Below are 16,940 nucleotides of genomic sequence, written 5' to 3' on the forward strand. Positions count from 1 at the left end.
AAGTGTGCGTCATTGCCGCCCGGGCATGGCGCTCGCCCATAAGTAATAAGGTAAATTATAATTATAATTTACTTTAGGCTCATACACATATTGCATTTTTTCGAATATTTTTTACGGCATTCACATTTATTTAACATATATTCTCCAATTACTAAAAATGCACATTTTTATAATTGAAATTTTGCCTGCGCACTCTAGCTTTCTGGTTCTGGATCTTTTTCTTTTCCAGCTTTTCTTGCTTTTCCTTCTTCTCCAAACAATACAAATCGCCCTCTCTTTTCAAATTGTCTGAGTCATGCCGAGGAACTGATGGTTCCGATAGTTACGCATCGCTCGAATCTATCAACAATTTTTCGTTTAGCTGGCAAGTCCACATCGTATGCTTTTGTTCTTTTATAGTTGTATTGCTGCCGTTGAAATAGTTAATAAAAAAAAGTTTGCAATTGGCTTTAAATTCGTTTTGCAGCCTTGTTTAAAGTGTGGAGCAGCACTTGAGATGTTGTAAGTCATAAATAAGCTCTTGAAATAAGAATGATTCAATAAGATGCAACATCGGAATAGCCTTGCTTTTTCAAGCAAAGCACAAGTCGAACACTTTTACACCCCACCCGAAACACTTAAAATGGTGATCAAAGTATCGATATCATTCAAATACAATGATAGTCCAACAACCTACTTGCTTGACATTCTGATTTTATTATAGGCGAATACAATTACCGAACGCACCGTTCCCAATTGAATGATCAATAATACAAAATGCAATTTAAGCCGTAAAAATATACAAAATCCGAAGCCTTTCCGAATATGCCTTGACCATATATATCCAGTCCATAATAATTTTATCTGGCATGAATATGATAAGACTCGAAGACTTAACGAAACCCAGCATTGGTAAGCAATGTTTTATGCATAGTTTAAAAGAAGGTTCTAACTTTTTATTTCATTCTCTATGTAGACCAAATGAACTTGCATTAAGAACACGCTCTTCAGTTTATAAAATGAAGCAAACAATTTTAGATTGAGTATAGGGAATGTGCGAAGGATTTGCCAGGCCAGAGAGAAGACCCTGAGATAAGTTCGAGATACTCTCAAGATCAACTTGTGCAGTATATGCATACATATATGTATAAAAATATATATGTTCTATTGTTTAGATAATCAATAGATATATAAATTATAATGCATATATGTATGCATAACTGCACAAATCCAAACTAGCTTAGATAATCTAATAGTTCTTGATTTATTAAGATCATTTTTGTGATTTTCCCCAAGTATATTTTATCTTTTTACCAATTGTTTTTAGCCATGTTAGTTGTACTTCTAGGTATTTTTACCCCATATGCAGCTCCAAAAACTCCTGGCTAGAGCTTGGGCTAGTTTTCAGTTATATGAAAGTAGGCTTCGTTATTTTTTATTGAAATTAACTAGAATTTTAGCAACAATAGCTTCAGAGTGTGTTAAGTTACGCGTTCTGTTAAACAATAATAAAATAAATATATTTAATATATAAAAAAAACAAAAAAAAAAAAACATAAAACCACGAAAGCAAAAAAAAATAGGTGAGTCCTTGCGCATAAAACTCTTCGGAATGCTGCTGACAGCTGTTCCTTGTAGAAAAGCATCAAAATGGGCGAGAAAATGGTAGACTTTAGCGTACTGGACTATGATACCCATGAGGATTATCTTAAGTCGTTTTCGACCAAAAAAGATTATCTATATTTGGGCAGTCAAAGGGTGGTCACTTCCCTTGCCAAATTGGGATATCGCTCCACGAAGATACCTTACGATGAACCGGAATTCCTGAGGCGGCACGATTTGGCAATGCAAGCGATACGACCAAAAATAATGGGCATTCAGCCCTTTAGTACATTTATGTCGCCAACCAATAAGGATCCAGTGCTGCTGGAGTTCAAGCGACGCGAGGAGCCCATATACTCCAAGAACTTGGCGGTAAGTATATGCATATGTATATGCAAATAGGTATATTAGAAAAACTAAAGCAAAATGCCCAATAGACAATTGTTTTTACCATGTATACAAGCTCCTATTGTTCGGAAATATCGGGCTATCTTGACTTGGGTATGAGCTGGACGAATGCGGCGCGCAATGCCCACGCACATACGAACTGGCCGGGCATATTCCAGGGAACCGCCTATCTGCGACCGATGCCGCATCATCTGAGCTACAGTAATCCACGCTATAATATGCTCAACTATTCGGATAGCGATAATTTTCGGGTCTTGCACGACCATCGCTATGGAATGTTGTTTATGCATAAGGGTGATCAGAAGGTTTTACCAGTCGGTGGTCAACCCAATCCGTTTGCCAAAAACATACGCCGATCGACGGCCATCTCACCCAAGTACGGCACAATGATATTCTACGATCATATTGTGCGCAAGAAGGTATAGAATTATTTCTATATATGTATATATATTCTCAGCTATAAATTCAATTGTACATCAAATCCTATGATATTAGTAAAAGGTACTCTAAGCGCTGGCAAAAGCCCAAGAAAAATAGTATTACAAAGAATATTCTTTCCGATCTCTGAGAAATCGCTCGCCCGTTGTTTAGAATATGTTTAGCACAACAAACAACAGAGGGCGCTCTCTCGACCGCTCTCTGAGAGATTTTGGATGGATCTCATGCTGCTAGATATCTTTTAAAATTAGCATAGTTCAGTTGTTCAGCTTTTATATAGTATGGGCAACATAGCTCATTGTATTGGAGACCTCCGAGCGTCATAGTTGCGTTCTGTGGCATTTTCTTGCCCAGTTTTACATCATCAGTTAGAGAAAAATCAACTTAAAATGTGCCAATAAAATGCCAAAATATCAATAAAATGTGGTTAAAATATTATTCATATGTGCTGCTGCTGCTGCACTGGGCCGCAGCCAGGGAGCAGTTTATGGTGGGTAAGTTCCCAAAAGAAATTCGTAAAAACAAAATAGAGAAAAAAGAAAAATAGAAAACTAGGTCACTTGCATTGAATTTGGCTAAAAGTGTACGCAAATATTTTGTAGGCAGCATTTTCACATCGGATAAGGATGAGGCGGAAATAGCTTTTCGCACCGCTGTGGATCGGGCAAATATATTGGAGCGCAATATAGAGCTAGTGCCAATTGTGGTCTATGCCAATACCGAGGACAGTTTTATAATGGAGAAAACGGGTAAGCCTCAAGTTAGTCAGGCAAATAACCGAATATCTAGACTCGTTTGCTGGCAGTTTGTAATCTGATTTCGCAGGGTGTTATTGCCATATTTGGGCCCAGCACGGGCGGCAGTTCAGGCAAGTTTTCGATGCCGCGACTTCATGGGTTTTTGCGTGGCTCACTTGTAGCATCTTTTTAGATATTATTGCCTCCATTTGCCATACTCTGGATATACCGCACATTGTCTACGACTGGCAGCCACATAATCAGCAATACGAACTCTCCTCGATGACGCTCAATGTGCATCCCGATAATTTACTGCTGGCGCGCGGATTTGCCGAACTCGTGCAAAGTTTCGGCTGGCGCAGCTATACAATAATCTACGAATCGGAGAAGGGTAAGTGCAGCCTAATAATGCACTAACTGATCAAGCCCAAATTTAAAGCTTTACACAGTTGTATAGCTGAGACACTTTAAAAATGGCAATTCCACCCACTCAAGTGAAAAATAGGTGAAATATAGTGTAAAAATGTCGACTTTGACATCGAAACTGGACGAAAATTAAATTTCGAATATTAATCTTCGTTCGTTTTGAGATCGGAAAGCTTCTAGGCTTATTTCTATTGCCTTTCAACAGAGCTGCAACAGCTGCAGGATGTTCTACAAATTGGAGATCCGAGCAGTAATCCGACTACGATTCGACAGCTGGGCCCAGACGACGATCATAGGCCATTTCTAAAGGAAATTAAATTGTCCACCGACAATTGTCTCATATTGCACTGTGGACCGGAAAATCTATTGAGAATTTTGGAGCAAGCCAACGAGCTTAAAATGCTGGGCGAATATCAGGTAAGGATTCCCTATAAGTTTTTTCTTTTGACAAAGATTTTTATTCATTTCACAGAGCGTTTTTATACCCCTGCTGGATACGCACACATTGGAACTTGGTGACATTATGAACGTGGAGGCAAACATTACGACCGTCCGTCTGATGGATCCCACAGACTATCACATCAAGAACGTCGTTCACGACTGGGAGGAGCGCGAGAAGCGTGAAGGACGCTATTTTAAAGTGCTGCCCACACAGGTGAAGACGCAGATGATATTGGTTAACGATGCCGTCTGGCTCTTCTCTAAAGGCCTCACCGAGCTGGGCATAATGGAGGAGCTGACAGCACCGGAAATTGAATGCAAACGCAAGAAGCCCTGGCCACATGGCAGGCGCATCATTGAGTTTATGAAAGCGGTACGATTGAATCTCCAGAGGAAGCTATCAAAACCCTAACTCCACTTAACTATATTGCCGTCCTATAGCGGTCCGAGGAGGTCGCCACGGGTCGCATAGATTTCAACGAATACGGACAGCGCAGTTTCTTCAGTCTGCGCTTCATGGAGATCGATGCTGGTGGCTTCCTGGATCTGGCCACCTGGGATCCGGTCAATGGTTTGGATATGCTCAACGATGACGAAGAGAGCGAGAAGCGTGTGGGCCAAAAGTTATCGAACAAAACGTTCATAATCTCCTCGCGCATCGGAGCGCCCTTCCTGACGATGCGCGAGCCCGAAGAGGGCGAAATATTGCTGGGCAATGCCCGGTACGAGGGTTACTCCATGGATTTGATTGACAATATTGCACGCATGCTAAATTTCAAATACGAGTTCCGGATGTCGCCAGACGGAAAGTATGGTAGCTTGAACAAAGCCACCCAAACATGGGATGGCATCGTGAGACAGCTAATCGATGGCGTGAGTCCAAATATTCATATATAAAATAAAGCAAGAGTCCAATTAGAAACTTGCGGAAGTACTACGACTACTGAATATAAACATTTTTACTGCAAACGTTCCTTTCTAAACTTTCAACTCTTTCCAGAATGCGGATCTGGGCATATGTGATCTGACCATGACTTCATCCCGCCGTCAGGCGGTAGACTTTACGCCGCCTTTCATGAATCTGGGCATAAGTATATTATTCTCAAAGCCACCAATACCACCGACAGATTTGTTCTCGTTTCTGTCGCCCTTCTCGCTGGATGTTTGGATCTATATGGGCTCCGCGTATCTCTTTATATCGTTATTGCTCTTCGCGTTGGCACGCATGGCGCCGGATGACTGGGAGAATCCGCATCCGTGCAAGGAGCCGGAGGAGGTAGAGAATATATGGTTTCTGAGCAATACAATGTGGCTGTCCATAGGCTCCCTTATGGGTCAGGGTTGCGATATATTGCCCAAGTGAGAAAAATCATTTAATATAAATCGAAAAAAAAAACAACTACAACTTCTCTCAACCTTTGCAGGGCCGCCTCAACGCGCCTTGTGACTGGAATGTGGTGGTTCTTTGCACTCATGATGTTGAACTCGTACACAGCCAACTTGGCTGCTTTCTTGACCAACTCCCGCCAAGCCAGCTCGATCAGCAATGCCGAAGATCTGGCTGCCCAGAACAAGATCAAATATGGCGCCTTATTGGGCGGCTCCACAATGGGCTTCTTCAGGGATTCCAATTTCAGCACCTATCAACGCATGTGGACGGCCATGGAAAGTGCGACCCCATCTGTTTTTACTAAAACCAACGACGAGGGCGTGGAGCGTGTGCAGGTAGGTCAGCAACCAGGCACAAGCAAAAAAGTAAAACAACAACAGCAGCGCGCATGGAAACTCGTTTTGCTTGCGCCTTCTGTTAAGATCGTTTGCTATAAAACAGCTTAGAATTCGTGTCCATACGAAATGGCGTGCATGAAAAGGAGACAAATACTGATTTTGTAGCGCGTTCTCTGTAGTCGCCAGTCGTAGCAAGTAAGTCAAGTTAGAAAGCAACAGCAAAACAGAGCGGAGCAATAAGAGTGCGCAGCTCATATGAAACATACATGCAAAGAAAAGAGACGAACATTGCAGCTGCTTTTATTGCGAGCTCCCTATCGTCAGCCATTGTTAAGCAAAGATGGAGAAAAGAAAAATGGTTACGCACAGAATCGCAATTCAGCGCTTTAATATCGTTGACTGTGACGTCACATTGCATCTGCTTAAAATAATGCTCAATAAATATACATATGTATGCATTTAGTATATACATTTTATGACCATCAATATTAGGTTTTATTTCAAAATTGATTGATTTAAAAATATTTGTTTTTAATACTTTCAAGTTTAAGCCATAAAACCACTTACCAGCGAGAATAAATTTAGGTAGATATATATGTACATATGTATGTGTGTATATATACATACATGTGTGTGTATGTAAATTTTACGAAAACGCGCACAATAGTTTTATGTTTGTTTCTTAATAACACATTCTTATGTGTGCATAGGCACGGTGTTCTTTTAACTAAAATTCACAAATGGAGGGCTACATTAATAAATACACTAAATTTATAAAAACAATAAGACTGCACGACATTTCCCGCCACAACTTTGGTTTTGCGCGCGTCCTAAACTAGCTGACATTCTAACAGAAGAAGAGAGTTTTACAGTCGTAAGTTTTGTGCGACAGAGAGAGAGAGAGAGAGAGCGCCAATTTTTCTGTAATTTAAGTGCTCTCCTCACATAATGTGTCTAATAGATCGCTGAATTCTATGTGTGCATGTATGCACAAGCTGCAATTCCCTTTCGATTGATTAGTAATGTGAATTATTAAAAGGGTTTGCCACGAGGCCGTGCAAATAACCCATATTACATGGTTTTATTTTTGTTGAGGGTATCTAAGACGCGGTGCGTTTGCTTTACAAATTTTGCTTTTATCGCACAAAACTGTAAACTCTCTTGCTCTCTGAGAGTGAGAGCGCATAGAAGAAGCGGGCAACAATAAAGAAAACTAAATGCCAAATTGTTGAGCGCGCTTTAGTAGTGCGTATTCTCCCTCTCTAACTGTTCCGTTAGTTTAGTTAAATTTATGTACATATGTATGTAATCTCACAATGAAATAATAAACTTGTTCGAATCGCAGAAAGGGAAAAATCGTTACGCTTTCCTAATGGAGTCCACCACACTGGAGTACAATGTGGAGCGCAAATGTGACCTAATGCAAATTGGCGGCTGGCTGGACTATAAGAGTTATGGCATTGCGATGCCTTTTAGTAAGTTCATTTGCCCCATCAGAGTTCAAAGGTTAAAACTTCGATTCTTGTACAGATTCGCCCTATCGCAAGCAGATTAGTGGCGCCGTCTTGAAGCTGGGTGAGCTGGGAGTGCTGTCCGAGCTGAAAAGAAAGTGGTGGAAGGAGATGCATGGCGGCGGCAGCTGTGGTGGCGACGAGGAAGGGAACGCTGATACGCCCGAGCTGGGCTTGGAGAATGTCGGCGGTGTGTTTCTGGTGTTGGGCTTGGGCCTGTTTGCAGCCATGGTGCTGGGCTGCACGGAGTTTCTGTGGAACGTCAAAACGGTGGCCATCGAAGAGAAGGTAAGCTGTGCTTACGCACTTGATAAATTGACCCTATTGACCCAGCTGCTGTTACAGATCTCGCTTAAGGAGGCGCTCAAGGCGGAGGTGATGTTTGCGCTGTGCATCTGGATAACCACCAAACCGGTGCACGCCAGCGTCGGCTCCAGCAGCTCATCCTCAACGTCTTCAAGCTCGTCATCCAAATCCAAGTCACACTCAACGCGTTCCAAGTCTTTGGCCGTATCCAGCAAGAGTCTAAAAAGCGCCGGTGATCACGAGGCAGAGTCCTCCGTGCACAGCAGGCTTAAGAAGATTGGATCTATGTTTTCGCTTAAATCTCAAAAGGCCTCAACGCCTCCCATTGAAATTGGTTGGAAATCTGATAAATCCACACAAATGAGCATTGAACCCACACCGCCGGTGGAGGAGGAGGAGGAGGAACGTCCACCAGAGCGACGCCATCATCATCATCATCATCATCACCATCATCATCATCAACGTCACCAAGAACAGGAGCCAAATTTGGATCAGCGAGCCAGCAAATTGAGCAATGGAGTTTAAACAGTTCTTAACTGACTTTAGAAACTTACCAAAGAGTTTTTAGGCCATCTGGTTATTTTGTTAATGGAGTTTCTCTATAATTATATAATACAATAATTATGTTATTTAATTCGCTTCTCGAATAGAAAAATTAAAGCTTGTATAAAATCGAAAATTACCAAAAATGCATTTACAAATCATTTTGAATTATAAACAACTCCATTCGATTTATAAACAAAACGCGTAAATGGCTTTAAAACTGTTTGGAATTCGACAAAAAAAAACCTACCCTATAAAGTATTATGTATTTCTAACAATATGATTGATTTTATTATAGCCCCCATTGAAAGTACTTGTACAAAATTCGGTTTTTTTGTAGTTTTTAATATTTTAAATATTTTTTTGTTGTCTTTAATTTGTTTCTGCTTTTGTTTTGGGCATATTGACTTGATTTAGATTTGCTGTTTGTTTGTTTTTCGGTTTTGAACATATTTTTAGATAATTGATTGCGAATCTCAGATTGTATAACTTGTTTAAATCTAATTGTTTCGATATTGTGAATATTTCGGTTTCTTAAACATACATTTTTTTAATACTTAGTTTTTTACTGCTTTTTTTTTATAAATATTTGCAATATTTAATTAATATTTATTGTTACACATATAATATTTACTTGCAAAGCTAATTGAATACGTTTCTTGTTGCTCAGTGTTTAAGGTACATTTAGTTGATTATTTTTCTCTCCAGCTTCTTTTTTTATTTTGGATTTTTTTTGGATTTTTGAGCTTCTTTTGAACTATAACTTATGCACTTAAAGAAAAACGTTGCTTCTCGCCTACTAATAAATATTTATATTATACAAAGTTTTCATAATTGATAAGTGAGAGAAAGAGATAGAGGGAGAGAGAGAGAGAGAGAGAGGGACAGAGCAAAGCTTACGGAATGAGATATTCGGAGGAAGTCTAATTAGAAACTTTAGTTACAATTATATACAAATTGTTGCAAACAAATTAAATTTACAGAGCAAAAAAATTAATGACATATAACTAAAATACTTTTTTTTAAATTTTTCTCTTTCGAGTATTTTGTGTTTTTTTTTGTTTTTTGTTTAAAATTATTTTGTGGTAACTTAGTTAAATTGCTTTAAATATTTTGCTAAATTTTTTTGGGTACGTTTTTTTTTTGAAGATTTTTCAACATATTTTTTGGGTTATTCAGAAATGCAGAGAGCGCGCGCTTTTAATCACACTGTGATTTGTCCAGAAACACAATGTCCCTTTGGCTGTGCCGACGTGGTCGTCAGTCCTTGGCCGTAATTGCCACGGGCGGGAACTGGCGTTCATCGTACAGCTTTGTGGGCGTGTCAATGGCATCACACAGCTTGCGAAACTTGGCGGAATCTACAAAATATAATAATAAAGATGACCATGTGACTTGGTTTGGTTATATTCTAAACTAACCGGACATGGCATCCGCCTGCTCGCCGCGCAGTATGCCCGCATAGCTGTTGTCCGCCACGGGATCTGGATTCTCGATGAGCACACTGGCCGCACAGCTCTTCAGCATGGTCAGCGATTGCTGTGGCAGTGCAGCCGGCAGCGTCTTTGATTGCGTCTTCAGCACGCTTTCGCTCAGCTGCAGTTCAATGACATCCTCCAGGGCGCCGCGCAGATCGTGCACCGCCAGCAGCTTGCAGGCGCCACCGCGCTCCGCATTGAACTCGTGCATATAGAGGAATCCATCCTCGCAGGCAATCAGCAGACGCAGCTCCTTTTGGACGCGCGTCAGCGCGCAGATGTTCTTGAGACCCGGCTGCGGCAGCTGCACCGTAGCAAAGGCGCGATCCTGGGCCAGCACATCGCTCACCTGGGCGGGCAGCAGCAGCGAGGACACCGCCTTGGTGAACATGCCGCCCCAGCTGGCTGCGGGCGTTTCCTCAGCTGCGGCCTCTGCAGCTGCCGCGCTCGCAGTCGCAGTCGCAGTCGCTGTTGTCGTCGTCGCCGTCGTCGTCGTCGTCGTCTTTTCCTTGTCCGATTTGGCAGCCACTTCAGCTGTAAGACAAGCAATCAGTCAATTTTCTGGAATAGATTCTGTTCGGGACTTAACACTCACCAATGGCCTTCAGCTCCGCCACCTCCACGGCCCGGGCATCGATCTTGAAGACATGCACCGTCTCCGTGTTGGAAGAGGCGCACAGATAGTCACCGCCCGCTGCAAATACCAGAGATGCGATGCGCACGCAGCGCTTCACGCCGCGCCTGAACTCCTGCACCCGCTGGCCATTTTTAACGCAGAAGACGCGTATCACAGTGCCGCGCTCGGATGCGGTGGCCAGCAGTGCGCCGCTGGGCGAGAAGGTCAATGCCGAAAGGGGCGTGTCATGCGCCTTAATCGTCATGCCCGTGCGCAGTTTGTGGGCATTGAAGATTCGCAGCTCGCCGCTGGACTGGCAGATGGGGAACGCCAAATGGGAGTTGAGCGAGAGCGCGCACAGGCCCTGTTCATTTGGCGCTATATTCTCAATCGAGTGCAGGATCTTCATGTCGCGTATATCGTGTATGTGTATGCTCTCCGCCAGGCAGACAATCAGACGCTGGCGGTTCATGCGCACGCACAGTATCTCCGACGGATAGAAGCAGTTGCAAATGTCCTGTTTCTTCTTAAAGTGCAGCATCTTCAGGCAGTTGGGCTTCTGTGCGGTGACCAGCACCACCAGTGAACTGTTGAATAGCCGTTCCACAATTCGTATTTGCTCTGTGTTCTCCTTGGCAAAGATCTCCTCGACCTTATCCTGGCCTCCAATCGAGTACAGACGCAGACCAGTGCTGCTCAGCACCGATAGGGAACTGTGGGCGGTAAGTAATGAGATACGCTCAGTATATTAAATATACCATATTTCTTAAACACTACTCAACACTTCTGCTGTAATAATGTCTAATCAGTGTTGCTTAGAATCAAATATTAAGAGTAGCTTAATTTGATTTGCGCCTTAAAATGCGTAAAAAAAAATGGCCAAGTCAACATTTGCCGAATATAGATAAATATCCTGAAACAGGCTTAACGCTGAACACCTATCATTAAACACGGCTTTACAATCTCACATCACATTTATTACTTAATTAGCCCTCTCGGGCTTCCAAAAATTGCCGTAGTGGACGGTATTTCACGTCCCCATGGCGGGGTATTGGTTAAAGTTTTCAACTAGCAATAATCGCACCTCAGTAGAACTTCATTGGTTACGATATCGCCTCTGCGCAAAGATAACCTAACACTGCAAAACAACGACTACTCCATGCGCGTACAGCTACAACCAGTTGAGAATTCTAAGTGGCATACACATAAATATACCAAGCTGTGAAACGTATTGTTGTTGCCAACTGTATAGCATGCTTTTGGGCTGCATTTTTGTTGTTGTTTGTGCGTATTTTGCCGGCAAATGCATCCCTCTTTGTTGTTTTTGTTAATGTATGGAGTAAGGGATGGTGCCGCTGTGGGGAGGGTAGATTGCACTTGAGAGGGTTGTTGGTCAGTGACAGCTGGTTCAAATGCAGTTTAAACAATCTAAACGAGGAGTGAAACTTGGCATTTTTTAAAAGTAAAATTTGAAAAATAAATTTGACTACTTAAAATATTTAATAAAATATTTTTACGATATGCCTGCATTGGCATTCGAACTCGCACAACTTCGCACATTATTGTTTGGCAGCACAGCAAAGCATGTAAAGCCGTTACTAAATATTCATTTAATATAAAAAAATATAGTTATGTGCATTATGCAATTGTTGTTACCAAAAAGGTTAATATATACCAAATATTATTATTGCGTAAATATATAAATTAAATAACAACAAAAGCCGCAGCAACAAGTAGCAGCCGTGCGCTAGAGTGTGACAGCTATATATGACAAAAAATACCAAAAACAAGTAAATACCAGCGTTGTGCTTATTTAGGTCATTTCTTTATTTTGTCTATTCTTATGAGATTTTTTATTTAATTATGCTACACACATTTTTGAACTGAGATCCGGGTATAAGATAGCCTTGCCGCACCTTTACACTTTGTACTTGGTACTTATTGCTAAAAACTCCTAAATTAAATCACTGGGCGACAACTGCGATTCGCCCTCCGCCAAATAGATGTGCATGGCCTTGTGCAGCAATGCGATGCCCAGCTGCTTCTTCTGCTTCATGGTCCAGATCTGGGCCGGTCCATAGTAATCCCCGCGCTTCATGTTCGTCAAGTGCGTGAGGCCGAGGGCGTCTATGATGGAAGCCTCGCGCGTGTACGCATCTGTGGGCAGAATATTGTGGAAAACATGCAAGCACACGACGCCGCTGCCATGCTGCCAAATGTCCAGGATGCGCTGCAGCTTCTTGCTGCCAGCCTTGCCCGGCGGCGGCGGCGATTTGAAAATCTCCGGCATTAGCAGGCAGCGTCCGGCCCGGCCCTTCTTTCCCGTCGCCGGCTGCTGCAGATGGGCGCGCGTATGCTGACGCATTGCATCATAAAGATGGGCATACGGCCGCGAGGATTTGCCCTTGCCCACATAGAAAATGGCATCCAGAAAGCGCGACCAAATGCTTAGCGGATCGAGAAAGCTGCGCTCGCCCGGCAAATTCCTCGAGATGCGCGGATCAATCAACATATAAATGAAACTCTGCTTCAGATGACCCTCGCGCAGCTGCCGTCCACCCGCCGCAGCCGTGGCAAAGTGCGCCGCAGAGGCACACTCGTGCGCCATATACCGCTCGATGTGCTCGAAGTCCGCCTGGGAGCGCAGCGTATGATGCAGCTCCACGGAGTACTTGATCTGCGCCGCCTTCGCGTGCCGCTGCGCCGCCAGCAGAGCGGCCGTGTTCCGCTTGTACTTGATCAGCTGCTTGATGTACAGCCGCTTGGTGGTGTGCGTGATGGGGCCCACGGGCGGGGCGCCCAGCTGTGTCAGTTCCGCACGCAGTGCATCCGTCTCGTAGTCCAGCGGCAGGCTCACATTGGTGCTAGCGCTGCTGTCGAGCTGCAGCTTGGCTGGCGGCGGCGGCGCCAGCCGCTGTTTGGATTTGGTGGGCGGCTTTTCAGGCACATTCTGCAGCAGCTTGGTTTCATAGAAGACTAGGCCATTCTCGTCGTCCGTGTGCACATAGGCTTCGGTCATTTGCAGATAGTAGGACTTGTCTGGCGCGGGCTCTTCCGGGGCTGTGTGGAAGCTCTGCTCCAGCACGCAAGCCTGCGCCACTTGCTCCACAAGCTGGCCGAAGGCGGCGCTGCTGCCTTCAGTTGGCGCCGCTTGCTCCTGCTGCTCGCGCTGCTCATCCGCCTGGCGCAACGCCTGCTGCACATGCTCCTCGAAGCTAAAGTCAGGCTGGGCCATGGCCTGCTCCACCAGCGTCTCGACATGCTCTGTCTGCAGCAGCGATTTGCGTGCACGTGAACGCTCCACCTTGTCGCGCCAGCTTTCGATTAGCGTGCGTCGCCCACAGGACGCCTCCTCCTGGCTGTGCGTCAGTTCTGCCAGATGATCGCGTGTGAGGGTAAACAGATTCACCGACTCCTCCGGGTCGCCGATATCTGGGAACTTGGGCTGCGGCCTGCCACGCCTGTGCGTTATATTGATGTAGTAGGGCGAGGTAACGTCATGGTTGTACTTGATGCCCGACTTGGGCGTCGCATGCTGCTGCTGTTTCTGCTTCTGCGCCTGCTTCTCCCTGAGGATGTGGTCGCGCATCAGCTGCAGCACCTCGAAGTGGCACTCGTCAATGGCATAGTGCACGGCCAGCTTGTGCTCGTCGTCCTCGATGTCCGGCCGGGCGCCGTGCTCCAGCAGCAGACGCACCAGCTCCACCCGGCCATAGATTGCGGCTATGTGCAGCGCCGTCATGTTGCCGTCGCAGCGCACATTCACGTCCAGCTGGTCGCTGGCGAGGAAGCGTTCCAGTATGCGCACGGCCAGCTGCTCGTTCGGCATGCCGCACACGTAGTGCAGCGGGGCGATTCCGCGCTCGCAGGGCACAATTCCGGCATTGATGGTGTTTCGGTCCAGCATGGAGAATATGTCCGATTCGTTCTCGTCCTCGAGTGCGTCCAGCAGCGTCAGGGCTAGGAAATTGGCGCGCTGCTCCATTGCATGTAGCGATTGATTTTTCACACCCTTCAGGTATTTAATTATCCAATTATTTTCCAATTTCCGCGTTTTCAATGTCAAATGCAGTTTGTTTTGTTGTTGTTTATGTTTTGCGTGCGCTTGCTGCGATCTGGTATTTTTTTGTTTGGTATTTATTTTGTGCCTAACACTGGCACACTCAGTCAGCGGCGTCAGTGTTGCAAAGCGTTCGCAAGAGCGCTCAGTTTGAATACAGCTAAAAAAATCTTTTGATTTGCTTTTATTGTTTTCTTTTTTTTTGCACTTAATTTTATGCACAACCGTTGTTGGCCATGGAAACATTTGTGCTTGATATTTATGTCAAATTATATTTCAGGCACGTTTCTTCATATGAGAGCAGCAAATCTCATGCTGAGCGCAACACGTGTGTGCTTCGACTCAGACGAGGCTTTCTTAGTTTTTTTTCTTGCTTCTTTTTGGGAATCAAAACTAGTTTCTCGGCAAAAAGCGTCGTCGCAAAAGGGGCTCAAGGTCACACTCAGCTGCATGAGACCCAGACCCCTTTTGCAAACCGATAACACGACGGCCTTGTTTGCGGTTTTTTGTGTTGTTTACTAACAACTAACTAAAGCTTGGTATTACACATGATTAACAATAATATTTGTGTAAAATTGTGAAATGACGCACTCGAATCACAGCCGTAAAACGCATGATAAAAACACAATCGACTCATAAATTTAAAGCTCTGCCAAAAGTGCACGGGCAGGTTCATTCGCATTAAATGCAAAAGAAGCAAGCCGAAGCTTGAATACACTTTGCTTATGTGCGAAAGAGAGTCATTAACTTATCGAAAGTAAATTGAGTTACGAACTGTCTCACAACCTAAAAACTCTTCAGATAGCGTATAAGCAGGGTATATAAAAGAAAATAAAGCGAAAAGGCAAACCGCGTAAACAGCTGGTGTAAACAAAAACATGAAAACAAAAATATTATGAAATGCTAAACTGCACTATTCAGTGGCAGCTTCTCAACACGTGTTTTTTTATGCCTTGCTGTTATCAGTCCCCCCCCCCCCCCCCCCCCCCCCCCCCCCCCCCCCCCCCCATGCACCAGCACCTGTGCCCTTGAACTTGACAATCAAATGCAAGGGAAATGTCTAATTAGTTTTTTTTGTGCGGTGCATTCACCCGCGTCGCGCTTTTAAAAGCTAATTGATTCGTTCTGATTAGAAAGCGTTTGCATGCTATCTCTTTTTCGCTGCTTGAGCTCTTTGTTCTCGCTTTATGACGCGCGACTATCAGGTTTGTTTGTTGGTGTGCGTTCGTTAATGTATGTATGTACGCATACATACATACATGCTTTAAGTGTTTTCTTTTTCGGATTTTCGCAATAAGCAGCAATTTATTGATTGTTTTTGTTGTTGCTGCTCTTCTGTGTGCGTCACTTGCACTTTACGCGGGGACACAGCATGGACAGTGTGAGAAAGAGCGAGAGAGAACGGGAGAGCAGTCTAATAGTTTTGTGTTAGCATGTAACGGTGGTTTTGCCAGTAAGCTAACCTCAATATGACATCAGCTGAGCAAAAATAAACAATCTTTGACATACAACAACAAATTTCAAACTAATTAAACGAGTTTATTCAGTTTGCAAGTCACAAAAGCAGCAGCAGCAGCAACAAAACAAATAAAATAATATATACATATAAAAAGAAGACAGCATCAGCTGTTGCGCATTTACAGTACGTGTGTGTGTGCTTGTGTGGGTGTATTGGTGCATTCAAGCTAATTACACTGTCTAGAAAAACGAACCATTCGAGCCTTAACATTTTTTGTAAATGTTAAGATGATGTCAGATTTACTTTGGCTTAAATGGACCCAATTTGATAACAATAAATATTAATAACCAATCACTTGTAGCTTATTTGGTGATTTACCGTGTTGGCTAGTGTTCTTGACTAGTTTACCATTACCTATATTTCATAATAAATGTATGCATGTCATTCTTATTAGAACTGGTTGTTTGCATGTTCTAATAAGCAAAACGACGCCAATACACGCTCGCATACACATGCACACACACACACACTCTGACACACACACATTCGTACTGATAGGCTCTGTTACAGTTCAGCTATTAGCTGCCATTGTTTCCGCTGCCGTCACCGCCCCCGCTCCCAGCAGCTGTACGCTTGTTTACTTGTCTCGTTTGTCGTTGGGTGTATCTGAGAGATTTTTTTTTGCTGCATTTTTTTTTTTTTTGCCACAATGACCTTTATTATATCGAAGGAATATGTCTATTGGTGTTTGTTGAGGGGAGAGATATGGTACTTAATTTATTGTAACTTACGTAAAATCCTGGTTAAAATTCATTTGATATGCTGCCATTTTAGCAATCTGTTACAGCTGTTTTATCAATGTTAAATATCGTATTTCACACACTTTCACTTGCGTTTTGATTTTTCGTTTGCTTTAATTCGATTTTGATTTAATTATTTATTGCTCTTTTCACATTGAAAAACGCAAAAATACACAAAGAGATAACACTGTATGTTGATATTTTAAATGTTAAGCTACAAATTCGATTTTCAACCTTGTTTTTGTCCGTCTTTGTTGTTTTTCTACGCTCTTCTTATTTGCTTCTGTTACATTTTCAAACAAATGTTAATATACTAATGCATAATTGAGCTGTTCAGCACCAATCGAGTAGTTTCGTTAAGTGAGTAAAGTTTGCTCATCACTAGTGTGGGTAAATTGTCCGACCACC

The 16,940-nt window shown here is 43.4% G+C and overlaps 4 protein-coding genes, 1 long non-coding RNA gene and 1 other non-coding gene across 7 annotated transcripts; 3 read left to right on the forward strand and 3 right to left on the reverse strand.

Moving 5' to 3' along the window:
* Window positions 1-552: 552 nt before the first annotated feature.
* LOC115758673 lies at window positions 553-1,542 on the forward strand. Of its 2 annotated transcripts, none has more exons than XR_004017438.1 (3): window positions 553-634; window positions 704-891; window positions 956-1,542. It is a non-coding gene; the product is annotated as an uncharacterized LOC115758673 (long non-coding RNA). The 2 variants fall into 2 exon arrangements; XR_004017439.1 differs by having other exon boundaries at window positions 611-625.
* LOC115758672 (cilia- and flagella-associated protein 299) lies at window positions 1,543-2,500 on the forward strand. Its single transcript, XM_030699414.1, has 3 exons — window positions 1,543-1,562; window positions 1,618-1,953; window positions 2,019-2,500. Exons 2-3 carry the CDS (start codon window positions 1,630-1,632, stop codon window positions 2,412-2,414), a joined length of 720 nt encoding a protein of 239 aa, XP_030555274.1. The 5' UTR covers window positions 1,543-1,562; window positions 1,618-1,629; the 3' UTR covers window positions 2,415-2,500.
* A 110-nt stretch (window positions 2,501-2,610) lies between these two features.
* On the forward strand, window positions 2,611-9,127 carry LOC115758670 (glutamate receptor ionotropic, kainate 2). Its single transcript, XM_030699413.1, has 12 exons — window positions 2,611-2,921; window positions 3,030-3,176; window positions 3,233-3,295; window positions 3,358-3,555; window positions 3,796-4,007; window positions 4,063-4,404; window positions 4,473-4,904; window positions 5,032-5,390; window positions 5,456-5,756; window positions 7,105-7,234; window positions 7,290-7,558; window positions 7,616-9,127. The coding sequence occupies exons 1-12, from the start codon at window positions 2,849-2,851 to the stop codon at window positions 8,099-8,101; spliced, it is 3,012 nt and encodes a 1,003-aa protein (XP_030555273.1). The 5' UTR covers window positions 2,611-2,848; the 3' UTR covers window positions 8,102-9,127.
* Window positions 9,128-9,229: 102 nt separating this feature from the next.
* LOC115758880 (WD repeat domain phosphoinositide-interacting protein 2) lies at window positions 9,230-16,785 on the reverse strand. Its single transcript, XM_030699674.1, has 4 exons — window positions 16,524-16,785; window positions 10,193-10,926; window positions 9,541-10,131; window positions 9,230-9,480 (listed from the first exon to the last, which is right to left on the reverse strand). The coding sequence occupies exons 1-4, from the start codon at window positions 16,559-16,561 to the stop codon at window positions 9,380-9,382; spliced, it is 1,464 nt and encodes a 487-aa protein (XP_030555534.1). The 5' UTR covers window positions 16,562-16,785; the 3' UTR covers window positions 9,230-9,379.
* LOC115759365 lies at window positions 11,203-11,342 on the reverse strand. Its single transcript, XR_004017522.1, has one exon. It is a non-coding gene; the product is annotated as a U4 spliceosomal RNA (small nuclear RNA).
* On the reverse strand, window positions 12,046-14,296 carry LOC115758879. The gene has a single exon (XM_030699673.1). The coding sequence runs from the start codon at window positions 14,196-14,198 to the stop codon at window positions 12,168-12,170; it is 2,031 nt and encodes a 676-aa protein (XP_030555533.1). The 5' UTR covers window positions 14,199-14,296; the 3' UTR covers window positions 12,046-12,167.
* Window positions 16,786-16,940: the final 155 nt, after the last annotated feature.

The sequence above is a fragment of the Drosophila novamexicana genome, unplaced genomic scaffold, assembly GCF_003285875.2.
Source record: "Drosophila novamexicana strain 15010-1031.04,08,12 unplaced genomic scaffold, DnovRS2.1 tig00000193-arrow-pilon, whole genome shotgun sequence".
NCBI classification, from domain to species: domain Eukaryota; kingdom Metazoa; phylum Arthropoda; class Insecta; order Diptera; family Drosophilidae; genus Drosophila; species Drosophila novamexicana.